Here is an 18,955-nt window from a genome sequence, read left to right on the forward strand (position 1 = left end):
TTGGTGAATACTATTAGATTTGCTTTCAGCTTATCTTTTAATAAAGAGGTTTATAAGTCCCTCTTCCTCTCCTCTCTTCTATGTCTGAGACACACTAATAATTCCTTCATTTTAGCCTTTAGGTCATACCAGTAGTATATACGGATGGTCCTTGACTTATGATGGTTCGACTTAAGACTTTTCCACTTTACGATGGTGTGAAAGTGAGACGCATTCAGTGGAAACTGTACTTTGAATTTTGCTCTTTTCCCAGGCTGGTGATATGTATACAATCCTCTCTCGTGATGCTAGGCAGTGGCAGTGAGCACAGCTCCCAGTCAGTCTCGCGATCATGAGGGTGAATAACTGATAGATACACTAGCAATCGTTCTGTATCCACACAACCATTCTGTTGTTCACTTTCAGTACAGTATTCAACAAATTACATGAAATATTCAACACTTTATTATAAAATAGGCTTTGTGTTGGATGATTTTGCCCAACTGTAGGCTAATGTAAGTGTGCTGAGCACGTTTAAGGTAGGCTAGGCTAAGCTATGGTGTTCGGTAGGCTAGGTATATTAAACGCATTTTTGGGATGTTTGGGGGATATTTTCAACTTACAATGGGTTTATCGAGACCTAACACCATCCTAAGTTGAGAAAGATCTGTAATACTAATAGGCACACACACATACACACACACACACACACACACCCCATCACCACCACCAGCCTGTGCTATGTTCAAAACAAAGTTAGATGAAACTTATTGATGCTTTCTCCTTTCTACCTTCCCACTACCCTCACGGACTTTCCTCTGCCTTACCTGCCCAGATTCCCCAGGACGTATTGCTATTGCAAATGGGAAATTTATGTCGGTCAATGGAGAACAAAAGAGCAGCACACAGGGCACAGAATTTGGCTCTCTGCTGGCTCCCCTGTGTGCACCGATTTGTACTGTGTTTCACAGAACTGCCACCATCTTCTACCTGGTCCGATTGAATTTAAGTCCTTTGAGTTTCCCGATGAAAATGTGCTACATTGGTAAACAGCATTATAAGAATTCTTTCCTCTCCGGCCAAGCTCGGATGCTTCCTCATAGTTTACTTTCTAGGCCTCACCTTTCTTGCAAAGTGGAGTCTTTTGTGAGGGTTAGAATTTCCCACAAACCTGCTCAATAATTTGTTTTTGTTTGGCTGCTTTGAAATACTACACAAAGCAATCCCTGTAAAGGGCAATGCTGTCCCGAAGGCTGAGAAAGCTGCCTGAGACATAGGCTCAAAGTTGCTCTTTTCAGGCACAGCCAGCTGAGTAATCGTATCTCAGCTGGCTGCTTTTCAAGGTGCCCAGTTCAGGAGCTTTGCCTCTGGGAGCAGCGTTTGCCCCAGGGGATCCAGTGCTTTCTAGTGAGGGGCAAAACTTCCGGGAATCCCAGGGCCCAGGACGGTATGATCTGTTCAGGGGAATCTTGGGGAACAGAATGGGCCCCACAGACCGTGCCCTTCCTCCCTCCAGCACCACTGGAGATCAGCACTTGGCCCCAGGACAGAGACCAGACTCAGAGAGGAGGTTAGGAGGAAGCAGGGAACCCGGGAAAGGAGGCGAGATTGCGAGGGCACCTGCACGGCTCTGAGTCAAAGGCTGTCACTCATTCTCGGCTCAGGCTGCTCCGCTCTCTCACAGCCCAGCCCTTTCCCGGGGCAGGGGATTGCTACATGCCAGCTTACCTGGGGAAAAACCAGAGGCTCACTTTGGTCTCTTCCGGTAATTGACACAACAGGGCGCCCGTCAGGGGGAGGGAAGAGCTTCCCTCCATAAATAGTCCCACCCCTGGGCAAGGTGGCTCACTCTGGCAGGTAGCAACAGGGGAGTGTGCACCTGCCACCAGTCAAGCTCAGCCAGACTGCAAGACAAGGCGGAGCGAGCAGAGGCAGTGAACGAAGCATGGACAGGTTGAAGTGCCCGAGCTTCTTCAATCGCAGAAGGAAGGAGGTAGGGGTCTGGGAGCTGTGGGTGCTGTGGAGGGCCTGGAAAGGGAAAACTTAAGGGGAGTCAAGTCTCAATTTTTATTTTCTGTGGCTGTTCCTTGTTCTTCACATTTCTGTTGGAATGCCTTCAAGTGTGCCTGAGATGTCCCCATAGAGTAGAGGAAAAATAGAACAGCTCTTACTTTGTAGCTGAAAGACTTAGGGTCACCTCATCCTCTGCCTTGAGTGTGCCCACAAAATTTTGTTTTCTGTCCCTTTCCAGACTGTGTCCATATGCTGGAGGGAAGTGGGAAAATGCACTGTCCTCATCTGACCTGAGGAACCCTCTATACCCAGAGCAGCTAGCAGGTTGGGAGAGAACTCTCCCCTCTGAAGTGGATAGAGCTGCTCCATCTGGTGGGACAGGAAAATTTGTCTCTGAATATTATTCTGTGGCTTTTAGAAAAGCACTGATTTTACTCTCCAAAATAGGGAAAGAAGATAAACTTCCATTAACTCCAAACATCCAAGCCTATAGGAAAAGGAGTCTATGAATTCTTATTTTTTTTTAGTAGAAGCTATATTTGATTCTCTTCTCAAAGATCTCCTACAATCTCAAGAGTGTTGATTTTACCTAATTCATCTTTAAGACTTTTCTATTTGAAACCTTATTTGTCCACTTTCATTTGCCCTTCATGCTGGGTGCCACATGTAACCTTTCCACCAAAATTTGGATAATCTCATTGAAGAAGCAGTAAAAATATCCACCTACAGAGCTTTTTCCATTTCAAGGAGTAAATGTTGTAAAGTAAACGCAGCCATTAGCAGAAATCTTCCCAACTTTGGAAAACGTTCCCCTTGGCTACAGTTTTCAGGGTTCATTCTCTATTTCTCTGTCTGTCTGTCTCTCTCTCTGTCTCTCTCACTGTCACTCTATGGATTTGTGAAATTATGCTTCTGTGGAATTTTTAATAGTAGAAAGACAAGCTGTCGATATTTTTTCCTTCTGCAGAAACTGGCTTCATCTGAGAATTTCCATGTTGGTGAAAATGATGAGAATCAGGACCGTGGTAACTGGTCCAAAAAATCGGATTATCTTCTATCTATGGTTGGATATGCAGTGGGATTGGGGAACGTGTGGAGATTCCCATATTTGACCTACAGCAATGGCGGAGGTATTTCTCCACATATGTACTTCTTCCTCCTCCAGTTTTAAGTGGGGTGCTACATGGCCTCTGAGGATATTTTAAGAGCTGAGGAAAAGTATATGATAGTTTGGGTTAGTGGGAGGATGGGAAATAAGCTTACTGCATTTATTATTAGATTATAAGTTGCTAGCTCAAGTTAGGAAGCTGGCTTCAAAAATCCTCAGATATAAACTTGATAAAAGTTGTATATTTAGCACCTGTGAGCTTCTGATTTGAGATCCCATGTAATCTTCCACCGTCTCATACTCTTCTTAATTTATACATCTTCCTAGGATAATCTGTTCAGACTCAAGTTATGTTTTGCTTAATTGATAGCTGAATCTAAGCAAAAGGCAGGAAATTCTAGTTCTAATAAGAAGCACAAATAAATTGTTTGCCTAAATAGAATAAGGCATTACATTTTTGAAATTTAAGTGTGGAAGGAGTTGATTAAAGAGTAATTAAAGGTTTAGTATTTTGAGCTGCAATATTCAGTTACATGTATTTCAAATTAGATTGACAATGTCAACATTTAGATCCTTCTAAAATGCAATAGAATTTAGCTCAAGGCTAAATGTTTAATTTCTGCAAAATAAAACTGTTTATACCTCATAGATCGTTAAGGAAGACTCAATTAGACCAAGGAGAAAAAAATAACTCTGAGATGACACACAAAGGGAAACAAAATGAATTGCACAATTCTCTAGTAATGTTGAAACAACATTTCACTTACACCATATTTTATTTACTTCAAATTATAGGTTCTATTAGAAGTGTAGAGATGACATGCCCTTGTATTTCATAATTAGGTACCAGTGAAACTGTGCCACTATAATTATTTTTCTTGGTACAATAGGATCTTGTGTGGTGATATTTCAATCTTGTATTCCTTGTTAATTGGTTGCCTTACAACATTCATACCGGCCTTCAGAGACTTAAGAAAGGAGCTCTGTTTATCAAATACTTTAAGTGTTCGTGGCATAAATTTCCCTATCTAAAGCCTACGTTGTTTAGTCATAGGTTTGGTATAAGTTTGAGCTGGAAAATGAGTCAGGAATCACAATCTTTTTGGCGTCTATGTCCTAAGGTCCAGTGCAGTGAAGAGAAGCATCCAGGCTCCTTTTCAGCCTCTTATGTTCAAGTTTAGAGTGAGAAATTTCCCGTGACTTGACATTATACATAGGCCCAGTAGTTGCCATAGGTATCCAGGAACTATATTAAACTAGGTTTAATAGAGAATTTTTAAATATAGCCAAAACAAAATAGTATTATTTATTGTATACTATTATCTCTTTCACCATTTCCTCTAAAAATTAACATATTATATCAGCTCTCAGTTTTTAAAGATCACATCATTTGGGTAATGGATGATCTAGGCTCTTTCAATTGCTTCTTTCTCTTTTACTCAATGGTAGAAGAAGAACATTAAATTCAAATTTTTCAAACGTTAACAGATAGATTTTCAAATATGGTCAGGTTTGAAAAATTATTGCTAAAATCTGGAACCATTTTTATCTACAGACTCTTTCTAACAGTTTGTGAAAGAGAAGTGTTGTACTGAGGTACTGTGTAGACACAGTAACAATTTGGGACCACTGTATTGTATTAACAACTTAACCAGTTATGGTTGTTATTAATAATGAAATTATATAATGGGTGAAAAGCCATATATAACAATGAGGAAAATAGTTCTTTTTTTTTTCAAAAAATCTATTCACATTGGGCTAGTAAAACTTTGCTTATTGTTGTACTTAAATAGGGATATTTTGTATACTCTTTTCTTCACTGGTAGAACTTAAACTTCTATTAGTCATAGTAATGATGGTATGTACATTGCAACATCTATAAAAACATATTTGTCCCTATATTCTAGTGACTAGAGACTTGTACATAACAAGTACTTTGTCTCACTATTTTTAGTAGAATATATATTGAGGGTTGTAAAAAATGTAATTCCCAGATATGATCTTACAGTATTATAATATGAAAAATACATGAGGAAAAAATGTAATATGGGTAAATGAAATGTACATAATCCAAATGCCCATATTTTTTTTTTTTGAAGAAGAAGATTGGCTCTGAGCTAACATCTGTGCCCATCTTCCTCCATTGTGTATGTGGGATGCTGCCACACATGGCTTGATGAGTGGTTCATTTGTCTGCGCCAGGGATTCCAACCTGCAAACCTTGGGCCTCCAAAGCGGAGCACGCAAACTTAACCGCTATGCCACCGGGCCGGCCCTCCACGTGCCCATTTTTACCCACTGATCCCCATGTTTTCTTACTAAACTTTGTTAAGACTTCTAGAATACTTGATCAATAAGTTCAGTATTCTGTCCCTCCTTCTACCTACAATCTGGTAAAGGTTCTAATGAGCAATATTATGCCCCAAAAGTGGGCAGAAAAAAAAGTAAAATAATAAAGAGCTCAAGAAAAAAATGAACAAAAAGCAGCCTGGATAATCTAAATGTAGGAGAATTAGTTCCTATGAAATTGAAAGTTAACTCTGAATGTATCTCAAAAGTTCAAATTCTTCTAACAAAAACAATAGATTTCTTATTAACATTGAGTGAAGACCCTTATGACTGTTTGGAGAATAATAAACTTAACTGTAATAACTTTGACTCTAAACCGCATTTAGTATTTGCACCCTAAATCTTAAAAATAGACCATTTAATTTTAAAGGAGAAAGGAGGGAAACTCACTTCGAGCATGTACTATGTGCCTGCCATTTTTCCAAGTGCCTTCACATAGGCTCTATAATTGAACCCTTATCACAAATTGAAGAGTTGGTATTATTCTCCCCATTTATGAGGAACCCAAGGTTCAGAGGTTGGGTAAATTGCCCTTGGTCACATAACTAGTAAATCGTGGAGCCAGAATATAAACCTAGGTCTACCTGGCTCCGAAGCCTATGATCATTCAACTCTGGATTGCTTTTCATAGGCTATTGTTTTATGTTAGCTCAGAGCCGGTCTTCCTCAGCAAAAAGAGGAGAATTAGCATGGATGTTAGCTCAGGGCTGATCTTCCTCACACACACACACAAAAATAAATAAATATAGGCTATTGTTTTTAATAATCACAATAACCTCATTAGGTAATACTAGCATCCTAATTTCATAGATGAGGAATCCAAGGTTTAGAGAATCAACTACTTCCCCACAGAAAGTAGTAAATTTGGGGACTAAACCCAGTACTTTCTGACTCCACTATACGATATTAGAATTCTTTCAAAATATTATGCTGATTGTCAAAGCGCCGTCAAGATTTTGGGATATAATAGTGCTTTGGTTCTTTTTTGCATTTTCTAGGTGCCTTCTTGATACCTTATGCGCTTATGCTAGCATTGGCTGGTTTACCTTTGTTCTTCCTAGAGTGTTCACTGGGACAATTTGCTAGCTTAGGTCCAGTTTCAGTTTGGAGGATTCTTCCATTGTTTCAAGGTTGGTATTAAAATGTTTTCCTTATTGTGCTTATTGGTCTATCTGTGCATATAGCTGTCCTCACTATGTGAAAGAAAAATGTTTAAAATTTGGATATGTTAAAGGCAAAGAAGCATATATTGTTTTTCTGAATATTTGCCACTGTAGAATTTAAAAACCAATGTTAATTTTTATTTCTGTTTATCTTGGGCTGCAGATATGGAAGGGGTTAGGAAGGATACTAGAGAGAGTTGTAAGGGTGTCATTATTTTCCCATTTTCATCTTTTAAATTCTCTTGACACATAGTCCTGTTGTGCATTAACTTCATGGCTCTGGCTTTTTTCCACTTCATATGCAGTCTTTGTCTTCTTGTTTTTGCATATCTTTTACAATGCCTCATTCAGAAAAGTTGAAGGGCAGGTCGTTATTTTTTCTTGGATGCTCCTAATAGAATAGGACACGGGTAAAGTTTTAAAAAATGCCTTGATTGTTATTAAACATCAAACAGGCTTTCTGTCTGAAGATTAAATATCATTTTTGTATGTGTTAGCTGCTGCAAACTATTTGTAAAAGCCTCAATGCAACATCAAAAATAAATTTATAGTAAGGTAAATAGAATATTGTGCTGGACTATTAAGGAAGCTACCTCAAAAGCTAGTCTTAAGCATAGGAGTTATATTTAGTATGCTAAACTGCACTTTGAAACTACTGACTTAAGGAAACTTAAGAAGTTTAAATTCAGATTGTTGCTGAATTATTGAATTTTCTTTACATGTACTCGTAGAAGTGCTGTACACCATACTTTCAGGACATTAATTCAGAGGCTTTATCTTCTACTTGTCAAACGTTGCTTTATAGATGAAGATGTAAGTATTGGTCAGTGAGTCAATAGGATATGAGCTTTGAATAGCTTTTTTTTTTTTTTTTAGAATAGTGCCCACTCTGACAAGAATTTACAGACAATAAGAAAGAGTAATGGACATGGGTTTTTCCTTATGTGAATTTTATGGATTAATATAGATCTTCTGTTCTTGATTTTAGTACCTTTTTCTAACTAAACAACTGTCTCAGAAAGCCAATCTTCAAAATAATTTTAAATTTGAGAAGAAAGGTGCTCAGAGAGTAGTACTCCCTCCCCCCCACCACAAAAAAGAAAAAGTTGTTTGAAACAGCCTTCTCATTTTAAAATAGATTTTGTGGAAATTGAGATGCAGCTTTTTTTATGCATTAACAAAATAAATTTCACTTGTTTTTTATGTTAATTTTCTCTTTTCCAGGTGTGGGAATTACAATGGTCATGATATCCATTTTTGTGTCAATCTATTACAATGTCATAATTGCCTACAGTCTTTACTACATGTTTGCTTCTTTTCGAAGTGAACTACCATGGAAATATTGTGCTTATTGGGCAGATGAAAACTGTAGCAGATCGCCTATAGGTAAAGTTCATTTACTTATTTTTAAAATATTATTAACTCTACACCATTCTTTTATATTTTCTAATAAGCTTAAAGGGTTAAATCATTTTCTAACCAATTTAGGGTCACTTTTAAGTCAGCCATAGGTTATTGATGAAAGCAGAATAAAGCATGTGTAAACTGAAAATTGATTAACGCACTACGTTAATTTCTGATGGCAGCCAGTAAGGCAAAACCAGGACTAGGAGTCCTTCTTGCAGGTCTAAGTCATGGGCAGGAGAGAACGAAGAAAACAGGAAAGTGATAAAGACAGAAAAGCACTATCCATGATAGTAGTAGTGTGTTTCAGGAGACAGTGAGTGTTGTCCATGCCATATGTTGCTAATCTTTGGGATAATGTAGCATCAATATTGTGGACTACTACCACTGAGATTGCCTATGTATATCAGAAGATAAAGTGACAGAGATTTAATGCTTCTTAGAAATATAAAGGTGTCATTTATCTATATAGGTTAAATAAGTCCACATACTAAAAGTCCCTCGGAGCACTAAATCGCAACTGAAATGATTTTTACTCTCTAGCTGTTATTACTATAAATATAATCATGGTTTAAAAGGGCATATATTTTCATACTCACCCCCAGCTTAGCAGTAGAGAAGATTTAAGATGCTGAATGTGCATGGCTTAACCCATTTGTAAGATTTCTACTTCACCTTTACCAAGTGACACTATAGACAGTACTTTATTTTATCATTAAGACTTTTTTCCAGGAAAGTACTTTTCTAAAACTAAGTACATGTCTCTGTGTATTCTTTTTATAATTTTTAGTAACTCACTGTAATGTAAGTACAGGACCAGAGATCATCCAAGTCAACAAAAGCTGGGTAGATGCCAACAATTATACCTGCATCAATGGAAGTGAAGTTTACCAGCCAGGGCAGCTTCCCAGTGAACAATATTGGAAGTAAGTATACTAGATGATCTACTTCTTATGCAGATATTATTTATAAGTTTTTATAAATACAATAAAATATTGATCAGCTGTTTTCTTAACTAATATAAGTAGAAAATAAGGGGAATCAGAACAAATTATATTTCATTGGACTCAAATGTTTACTGATCCTGTGGGAGTAGTAGTAACCTGTAAAATTAGCTCATAGTCAACACATCATCATTTATAAATTAGTTATTGAGTGGTCACAACACTGTCAGTAATGAAATATTTAGTGCTTATTAACTATAAGTCAAGGTATTGCTTTAAAGAAAACATATTTAAATTTTAGACTATAATGAGTAAGTTCTAATAATAAACAGTTGGGTAATGAGTAATATTTGGGGCAAAATTGCTATTTAAGGCTGCAATTCTTCATTATTCAATTTGCTTATGATTGTCATTAAGTGTTAAAAATAGACACTTTGGATTATATTTACTTTTATTAATTTTAAGTGATCTCTCTTTATTCTCCTTACTGTATACCTATCCTTTATCCTTACCTAACTTCCTTGACTATTGCTGTAATGAGCTCTTGCTCATTTACATATTCATGTTCTGTGTGACCCTTTTAAAATTTTGATCTTGAAATGTTCCCAAACATCAAGCTAAGAACTAAATCCTAGATCCATGGATGTCCCTAGTGGAAATCATAGAATTTTACAGAAAGTCTTTGAAAAAGGTATAAATAATGGGACCATTTAAGTTTGATGATAACTACTAGTATGATGAATAAGAAAATATTCAATACAATTTTAAATATTTTCTCCATCATTGTAATTTGAGAAAAAATACCGTAATGAGTAAAATGAAGTAATCTGATGCAAGGTTAATTTCTTTACATAAAGGAGCTTTGAAATATTAGGAAAAAGTCATAGCTAAAGGAATCAGTAGATCTTTTATTCTAGGGTGTGGAACTTTGGATGGGCTGCAGTTAACCCTAAAATTCAGAGCCGGGCTTTTCATTGAACTATTTTTGTCCCTCCATAAAACAGTATGAATAAAAGGCTCACACGACATTGATGTATTAATAAGATAAAATACTCATGAAGCTTCCCCTGCATGAAAGATATTACAAAATTCAATGTATTAAGATAAATGATTCCGTGTTCACAAAAGGGCTCATGTGTTTTCAGTAAAGTGACACTCCAACGGTCAAGTGGAATGGATGAGACTGGAGTAATTGTGTGGTATTTAGCGCTTTGTCTTCTTCTGGCTTGGCTCATAGTTGGAGCAGCACTATTTAAAGGAATCAAGTCTTCTGGCAAGGTAATTTGAAAACCACATTAGATAGTGATGTAGCTGTTTTCCAATTTCATTGTAGTTCAATGTCAAGCATTATCAAATGCATGTTTTTCTATAATGGGAACATTCAAATGTGTGAAAACCTTTCTAAGCAGGCAGCCTAGCTCTAAGAAAATACATAAGAGCACTCTGTTAAAAATAAAACAAAACAAGCAAAAAGTAGTTCTAGAGTTGTACAATTACTCAAAACTTAGACCCTTCTAGGTGATACAGCATTCTGAGACTTGAGAGTATATTTTTAAATGTGTCCTACTATATAAATAAGCACCTTGAATGGAATTATATATTGCAGTGTTTGGTTTGGAAAGTCTGGATCTTTATTGTATAGCGTAACAGTGTCAGGATTCCCCTACTTGGAGAAAGATATAAAAAAATAAACGATGCAATCATTCTCTTAGAGCTTGCCAAAATTGACTCAGAACCTTCTCTCTTAGCTAAAAGTCCTCTCCTGAAAAAATTATGTTTTCCCACCTCATTGTTTTTATTTTTCAAACTTTCAGAGAGCATCTTTGGCAATTTCAGAGAACATGAAATTTTCTCTGCTAGCGGTTGTACAGTACCCAGAAAAGTGAATGTTCATGTGTTTGTAACTACTAGACTGAAATTTTCTTAAAGATGGAGAATAGGAATAACCGTGGATACTACCTTTGTATTCCTGGTGCAATATCTAGCACATTCAGTCAATGTTAAATTGTAATGAGACGTGCTGTTAGATCACAAACGTGCTGTTAGATCACTTTGTGACTGTGAACGTCACAAAGTGAGTGGAAACTTTCCAAAATAACGTTTCACTTGCACATTTTTGAAACCCTTGGTTCCTTTTTGATGTTAATATTGAAAGAATCCATTAAAGGCCATTTACCCAGGCAATTAATTTTTATTGGTCTCTGGATGACTTGTTTAAATTGTCTCCTTGGGCATATTATCAAACATAGGACATCTATAGATCAAAGAAATCATCCACATTAATGAAAAGCCAGCCTCAGAGGCAATCCACTCATCTGGAACCAGGGCTTATCTAGGACACAAGCAGTGAACTTGTATATGTGCTATCAAACTCTTTTAATATTTGCTTTAAGGGTAATAATAGCAAGTGTTCAGTATTCACTTTATTCAACTTTCATAGGATTTGGACATCTACTAGGAGATTATTTTCCTTTTCTTTGGGGACTGAGCATGTACTAACCATTGCAGGGTTTAAAATCATTTCCCTTTCCATTTCAATGCAGTAATTTGCCAAGAGGTACTCTTCAGTCCCCTCAGATATTTATAAGGATATGTTTAGGAAAGCACTCCATCTAGATTCCAAGTTAGCACTGCTGATGTATTGTGTATTTACAACACGAACCTGGGAAATATGGCTTCATACCTCAGCGTGTTTTGAAAATGGATTCTTTGAGAGTGGTGAGAACAGCAAGTAGAAATTATACCAACTTTGGTATTGGTATTATCAGACTTACTAATAACCTTATGAAATCTTTAGTACTTTATTTTACTAATCTCATCTGGCTAATAACTTTGTATACAATTATATACCATGATTTTAAAAAATAACATTAACTTTCGGTTGTTTTTCTTGGTAGGTGGTATATTTTACAGCTCTTTTCCCCTATGTTGTCCTACTCATCCTGTTAATACGAGGCGCAACTCTGGAGGGTGCATCAAACGGCATTTCATACTATATTGGAGCACAGTCAAATTTTACAAAACTTAGGGAAGCTGAGGTAAGACAATTTAGATTTCAAATTGTCTGAGGAGGTAAACCTTAAAAGCAAGTACTGACAATTTTTGGTTGCATGTAAGAATGTCATAATGCAGTACCTGGCAAAAGAATATGCAGCTAAATTTATTAGTGTAGTTCTGTCCACTAGGATGTCTGACTTAGCTATTTAACGTGACACTAATGCTCCCTTATTAGAAGTGAGATCATCATTTTTAGCAATAGGATGTTAAAAGTCATTTTACTCATATAACTGATTCTATTTGACCAAAAGGATTTGGGGCTTATTAATCTGAAAAAGAATATTTCATGCATGAATACCTGCAAATTGATGACTAGGACTATGTGACTTATTGGATAAACTCATAGTTGATTTAAAGATTACAGCTGAAACTTTAATGGTCTCATATATATTTTAATTGTCTTCAAAAGTTAACATCCCAAAAGTAAGATCAAATTTTGCCTAATGGATTATGAATTTAAAACACGAATTTGAAATGGATGAAGCATTCCATAAACAAAACTGTTACTTGTACCAGAAACATAAACATATGTCATGAATATGAATTGGGTAACCCTCTTGTAACTTTAGACCATCTCCAGAAAATGGCTGTGTGTATCATGGATACATAAAATCCTTTACATTTTGACCACAGAGAGCATTAACAGTAAATGTACTCTACAGCCTATGCTTCTATTGAAACAGCCTAAGAATGCTTTCATGTTTTTAGTAGTCGCATCACATACTTGGCACACATTAAGCTTCTGGTCAGCTAAAACCCCACAACCTTATGTTGAAATCAAGAAACACTATGTTAATATTATCTACCACACTAGTAGTGCTATCCAAAATGGATATTACTTTTAGTTTGCTATGTTATTCTTTGTGGAACTCAGGCTAATTTCCAGCAATTGCTATTTTCTAAATACTTAACAATCCGGATATTTAAGTATTTGTTGTAGAACTTTACTGGTAAGCAAGTCAAATTTATCAGTTTTTAGTAGTGGAAATCCATCCTTTACCTTTTTGAAAATTGAGATCTCAATCTCTGGCCTTTGGTTAACTTTCTTGTGCCCAAATAATTTTCACTCAATAATTAACCACAACAGCCCTAAGTCATTTTAGAACTATGAACTTTTATTATTTTAGTCTTGGAGATTAACATACTTTGATGTGTCCACAAGCCATCTGTTTATTTCTTCATTCATCTAGGGCCTCACATCTTTTAACCTTGTTTGTTAATCTCTTCCCAACTAGAAGACCATTTTCGATGATGAATAAGAAACAGATAAAATGGAAGTTGGGATTCATCATCTTCTCTCTGTTAGGTTATTAAACAAGATAAAACAAGTTAATGCACTTTTGAAATGGTAAACTGTTTTATAAATATGAGCACACAATTATTTCAATTATTGTTGTTATATTATATTATATTATTGTAGATGTAATATTTTTTCTAAGAAGTGGACCCTCCATTTTCTTTAAACCTCATAACTTTGAGCACAGTTGAAAAGCCCCTTTGATATTCTTTAAGTGGCTTTTATAAGCCTCAGATCATCTGGACTTTATAGTTCCTTGAAACTATCCTGAAAACTTTATATGACTATTTTATATTGGTCTGTGTTTTGATGTCTCTATTATCTTTAAAACATCAGAGTTACATCTAAAGCTCCTTGTGAAACATACAATTTAATCCTGCCACTTCCCCACCCCAACACAAACACTACCCCTACTCCTTCTTCTTTGGGTATGCTGGCAATGAGAGTTTTTCCTTAGATTTTTTTATTCCTCTCAATCCATATTTTCTAAGCATGGGATCATAAGTATATATATTTTCCTTTTCTTTGAATTTCTGAACTCTATTGAGATCTCTAGGAGAGTAGAGAATCATACAAATTTATAGCTAGAGGGGTCTTCAGTGATTATTTTACTAACTCTCTCATTTTATAGTGAGACCCAGACAGGTTTATATTTAGTTAAGTTTATACAACCAGTTTGTGCATCTTGAATCAAGATTTCCTAATGCCTAAACTAATAATCTTGCATATAGCTATAAGATTGGCAGATATGGAGATTATAACTATGTTTAGAATTCCACTTTACTTTTATTTGCAACCTAGGTACACATTTTGGTATGCAGTAGCATTCTTATACAACCCAGACGTGCCACATCCACTTCCAGCTCTCCCTAACTCACATATACATACATAGAGTATCAAGTAAAAGCAGCTGAGAGACCAACATAAGCATGTTGTTCGTCTCTTAATAAGTACAACTGCCTAAGAAATAAGAGAGCATTTTATTTCTAACATGATTGTGTTACACATAAGTCAAATAACCATGATCGATCGATCGATCTATCTATCTATCTATCTATCTATCTATCTATCTATCTATCTATCTATCTATCTATCCATCCATACATCCATACATCTATCTCTATATCTATCTAATCTGTCTATCTATCCATCCATCCATTTTTCTTCCTACTGGCTTCCTGCCATTATAAAGCAATTAGAGTGTAATAATAATCTAACATCAAACTGTATTCTGAAGACCTAGTCATATTTATTTTACTCCCTAACAACTTTATTTCTGTTGAAATTGGAAATAGATTACATACCTTTCAGGGGGAAAATTATTGTTTTTAAATTCCATAGAAGAAACCGAGTATAAATTTATGATTATTTTGCATAATAATAATAGCCACCATTGAGCATCCTGTTAATTGCTTTACATATATTATCTCATTTAATTCTCACATAATTCCTAGAACATTTATTATTATTATCATCATCATCATCTTCATTTTATAGATGAAGAAACAGGCTTAAAGATGTTAAATAAATCAAAGTCAAGAGAGTGAGAGGTATTGGACGTAAACTTCATTCTTTTTGACTCCAGAGCTAGAACTTAGTCACCATGTTATACTGCCTACCTTCCACTGACCAGTCCAGTTTTCAGATGGACCAAAAAACACTTTTGCCCAAACATATGCCAACCCTGTTATTTGAAATCTGCACAATTAGATGTTTTCTTTGGGATAATCTTATATCTACAGAATTTCACTGTTAAATGGATTTATCTCGATTCGTTTCTAAGATTAATTATTGTCCTTTAGCAAAGACGTAGGAAGGGTAAATTGTGAAAGGGGGAACAGTAAAATGGTAGGATTAGATGAAGTGTGTCGGGGGCTGTTTAAAGAGATGAGGCCAGCTAAATGAGGCTCTAATGAAAACATGGAATGAGGGAACTGGGTAATCTAAGTGATGCCTAAGTGTATCATCATTTTTCCAAAATTGCCTGGTACTATCCTTGTTAAGAATTAATATGTTCCTATTGTCCCCAAATTGACATATAGAGTCAACAGAATTCCAATCAAATTCTCAGCACAGTTTTCCATGGAACTTGAAAATTGATTCTAAAATTTATTTGAAAGAGAAAAAGGTGAAAAAACAAGGTGTTTCTGAAAAAGTGAGAAAGATTTATCCTACCAGATATGAAACAATATTATAATGCTATAGTAATTAAATTAATGTGGTGTAAGCATAGGTATAGACATATAGACCAGAGGAACAGAATAGAAATCTCAGAAATAGATTCATGAACATATGGAACTTGATATGTGGCGGAGGTGGCAATGCAGATCAACGGGGAAAGGATGGACCATCCAATCAATATAATTGATATCCAATTGATATTCCATTTAGAAAAAAATGAATTGAGATTTCCAATTTAATATGCACAACATCAGTTTCAGGTGAATTGAAAACTTAACAATACAAGAAAAACTTTAAATCTTTTAGGAAAAAGTACAGGATATTATCTTTTATGACCTTGGGCTAAGGATATTTTTTTAAGTCAGAGAAATCAAGGACAATACGTAAAAGCAAAGGTGACATCTTCAGTTACATTAAAACAACAACAAAATCTTTGGTTCATCAAAGGACACAATGTTAAGAGGTGAAAAAAATAAGCCACAAATTGGGAGGAAAAATTTAACATATATAATAAACAAAGGATTAGAAACCAAATTACATAAAGAATTCCTAGAGATCAAATAAGACAAATAACCCAAACAAAAAATTGGCAAAAAACATGAACAGGAATTTCACAGAAAAAAATATGGAATACAAACACATAAAAACATGCTAAACCTTATAATTAGGCTAATCAAAACTCTCATTTCACAGCCACTAGATTGGACCACCTTAAACATTTTGACCAATGTTGGCAAGGATGTGGAGGAATGGGGACTCTCTTACTCAGCTGGTGGGAGTTCAGTGGTACAACCATTTTGGAGAATAACTTGATAGTATTTAGTAAAAGAGAAGATGCATATATTCTTTGACATCACAGTTCCACAACTAGGTATGAGGAGACATGTACAAGAATATTATTTGCTATTTTTCTAATAGCAAAATACTAGACAAACTAAATTTCCATCAATAAGATAAACTGTGGAATACATAGTGGGGCAATACAGCAGTGAAAAAAATGTTCAAAACTGCATATATTTAATTGAACCATATGAATTTTCCTATGTTCTTTCATTTATGACTTACAAAATTGAAATTTCATATGGTTCGAATTGATAATGGATAAATCTCATATAATACTGAATGAAAAAAGGCATGTTATATAAGTTTACATGCATTAAGAAAGCTTTTCTATAAGCTCAAAAACATGCAAAGCTAAATGCCATATTGTTTAGGTTTACATATTTATGTAGTAAAAATACAAAGAAAAACAGGAAATAAACACAAAAGTCAATATAGTAGTTAGCACTGGGTTGGAAAGGTGATATGATCGGGAAGGGGTACATGGAGGCTTTAAAAGACTGGTAACATTTTATTTCTTAAGCTGAGTAGTGGGTACTTGGGTGTTTATTTCATTGTTATTTATATTATTTATTCATTTATATATGTGAAATATTTTATACAAATGCAAAATTAACAGTATAAGTTTTTAAATATTAAATTATTTTCTCTTTTAGGTTTGGAAAGATGCTGCCACTCAGATATTTTACTCCCTTTCAGTGGCTTGGGGTGGTTTAGTTGCTCTATCATCTTACAATAAGTTCAATAACAACTGCTTCTCAGATGCCATTGTAGTTTGTTTGACAAACTGCCTCACTAGTGTGTTCGCTGGATTCGCTATTTTTTCTATATTGGGACACATGGCTCATATATCTGGAAAAGAAGTCTCTCAAGTTGTAAAATCAGGTATGTAATGCTACATATTATTAATTTTGATTAATTCAATGTAGCTCATTTAAGAAACACTAATATATTTTATAGTAATTTACTTAAAGCACACAAGATTTAGGGGATTGCATTTTCTTTCTCATTTCATCTTATATAATTTGGTTGTTTTAATGATGTATTTACCACACAATTACAAGTATCAGGCATCATGCTAAGCACTTTATGTGCATTATCTTCATTTAATTTGCATGTGTCTCACACACACACACACACATATATATACACACACATATATATATGCACACACACATATATAGCCAGCCCTGGTGGTCTAGTGGCTAAGATTTGATACTTCTCACCACCTCAGCCCAACTTCTTTTTCTGGTCAGGGAACCACAGCAGTCATACTGGTCACACTGTGCTGGCTGCGTGTTGCTGTGATGCTGAAAGCTATGCCACCAGCATTTCAAATACCAGCAGGGTCAGCCGTGGTGGGCAGGTTTCAGCAGAGTTTCCAGACAAAGACAGACTAGGGAGGAGGACCTGGCCACCCATTTACAAAAAAATTGGCCATGAACACCCTATGAACAGCAGTGGAGCATTGTCTGATACAGCACCGAAAGATGAGAGGATGGCGCCAAAAGACCAGGCAGGGTTCCTCTCTGCTGTACACAGGGTCGCGAGGAGTTGGAATTGACTAGACGGCACTAACAAGAACAATAACAAAACACACACACACACACACACACACACACATACACACATGTGTGTATTCATATATATATAAATATATGAGAGATTATATATATATACATATAAACAGAAACTCAAATGACCGAGTGTACAGCTGTGTCTAGTTTTAAAGGAATCTGATTAATGAACTTCCTAACTTTAAAGACATTAGCTAGGAATGCTTAATTATCTGGCTAAAGATTCTTAGGAAAAGAGTTTTAGGGTTCTTTTAAGTAGGAATTCCTTATTAAATTTTTATTTATGGTTAGTATCATTTGATGGAGAGACTGATGAATGAGAATAGAATGTTAGGACTAGAAGGGATCTTGGAGATCATCTAGTGTCCAGCTCCTCATTTACAGAGGAGTGGGTGGATGCACAGAAATGTTATGTCTTGCAGAAGATCAAATAATTAGGAAGTGATAGAGTCTAGGCTAGAAGCGAATTCTCCTGAACCTTAGGTCAGTCCTCTGGGAGGTTGGAGAAACTTAAAATACTTAAAACTAAGTATCACATAATATAATTGAAAAATTTTTTAAAATGCATCTCTAAAGGTAACATATATCAAATAGAAAATAAGATTCAATTTATAGTTTCATTACACACAATTTTGTAGGTATCCATATACTAATTAAAATGGCACTACATATAGTGATTCTGGGTAAACATTTGGAGAGATGGTTGAAGACTAAAAAGTTAGTTCCATAAACATATCTTTCTTGATAGTGTAATTCTTTTAGAATTCTAGGCTAAGATAAGGTGACCTAATTTAGGTTTCTGGAGTTTAAGACAGTTGTTATTTTTCATGAATTTTTTAAAAAATGAAATCAGTTAAACAAAATCATTGAAATAGTTAAGATTTCTTATGTGAGAAATGTATCATTTACAAAATTTACCTCACGAGCTTAATTCATGTCATATATTCACATTATCACATTGTCGAACAACCAAGTTAAATTTCTTTAAAGGTGAAAGTGAAATAGTTGCTCAAGAATGTATAGACTTGTGTTGCCAAATTAAA

At 35.3% G+C, this 18,955-nt stretch overlaps 1 protein-coding gene across 1 annotated transcript in view; it reads left to right on the forward strand.

The window, feature by feature from the left end:
- The window catches only part of SLC6A14 (solute carrier family 6 member 14), a 41,248-nt gene that overhangs the window by 16,133 nt on the left and 6,160 nt on the right, over window positions 1-18,955 (forward strand). The window contains exons 3-9 of the mRNA XM_058535102.1: window positions 2,960-3,122; window positions 6,448-6,579; window positions 7,837-7,998; window positions 8,807-8,942; window positions 10,106-10,238; window positions 11,858-11,998; window positions 16,992-17,220. Coding sequence (XP_058391085.1) covers window positions 2,960-3,122; window positions 6,448-6,579; window positions 7,837-7,998; window positions 8,807-8,942; window positions 10,106-10,238; window positions 11,858-11,998; window positions 16,992-17,220 — 1,096 coding nt within the window. The remainder of the gene's footprint in view (window positions 1-2,959; window positions 3,123-6,447; window positions 6,580-7,836; window positions 7,999-8,806; window positions 8,943-10,105; window positions 10,239-11,857; window positions 11,999-16,991; window positions 17,221-18,955) is intronic.

Source organism: Diceros bicornis, chromosome X (assembly GCF_020826845.1).
Source record: "Diceros bicornis minor isolate mBicDic1 chromosome X, mDicBic1.mat.cur, whole genome shotgun sequence".
Classification (NCBI taxonomy): Eukaryota; Metazoa; Chordata; class Mammalia; order Perissodactyla; family Rhinocerotidae; genus Diceros; species Diceros bicornis.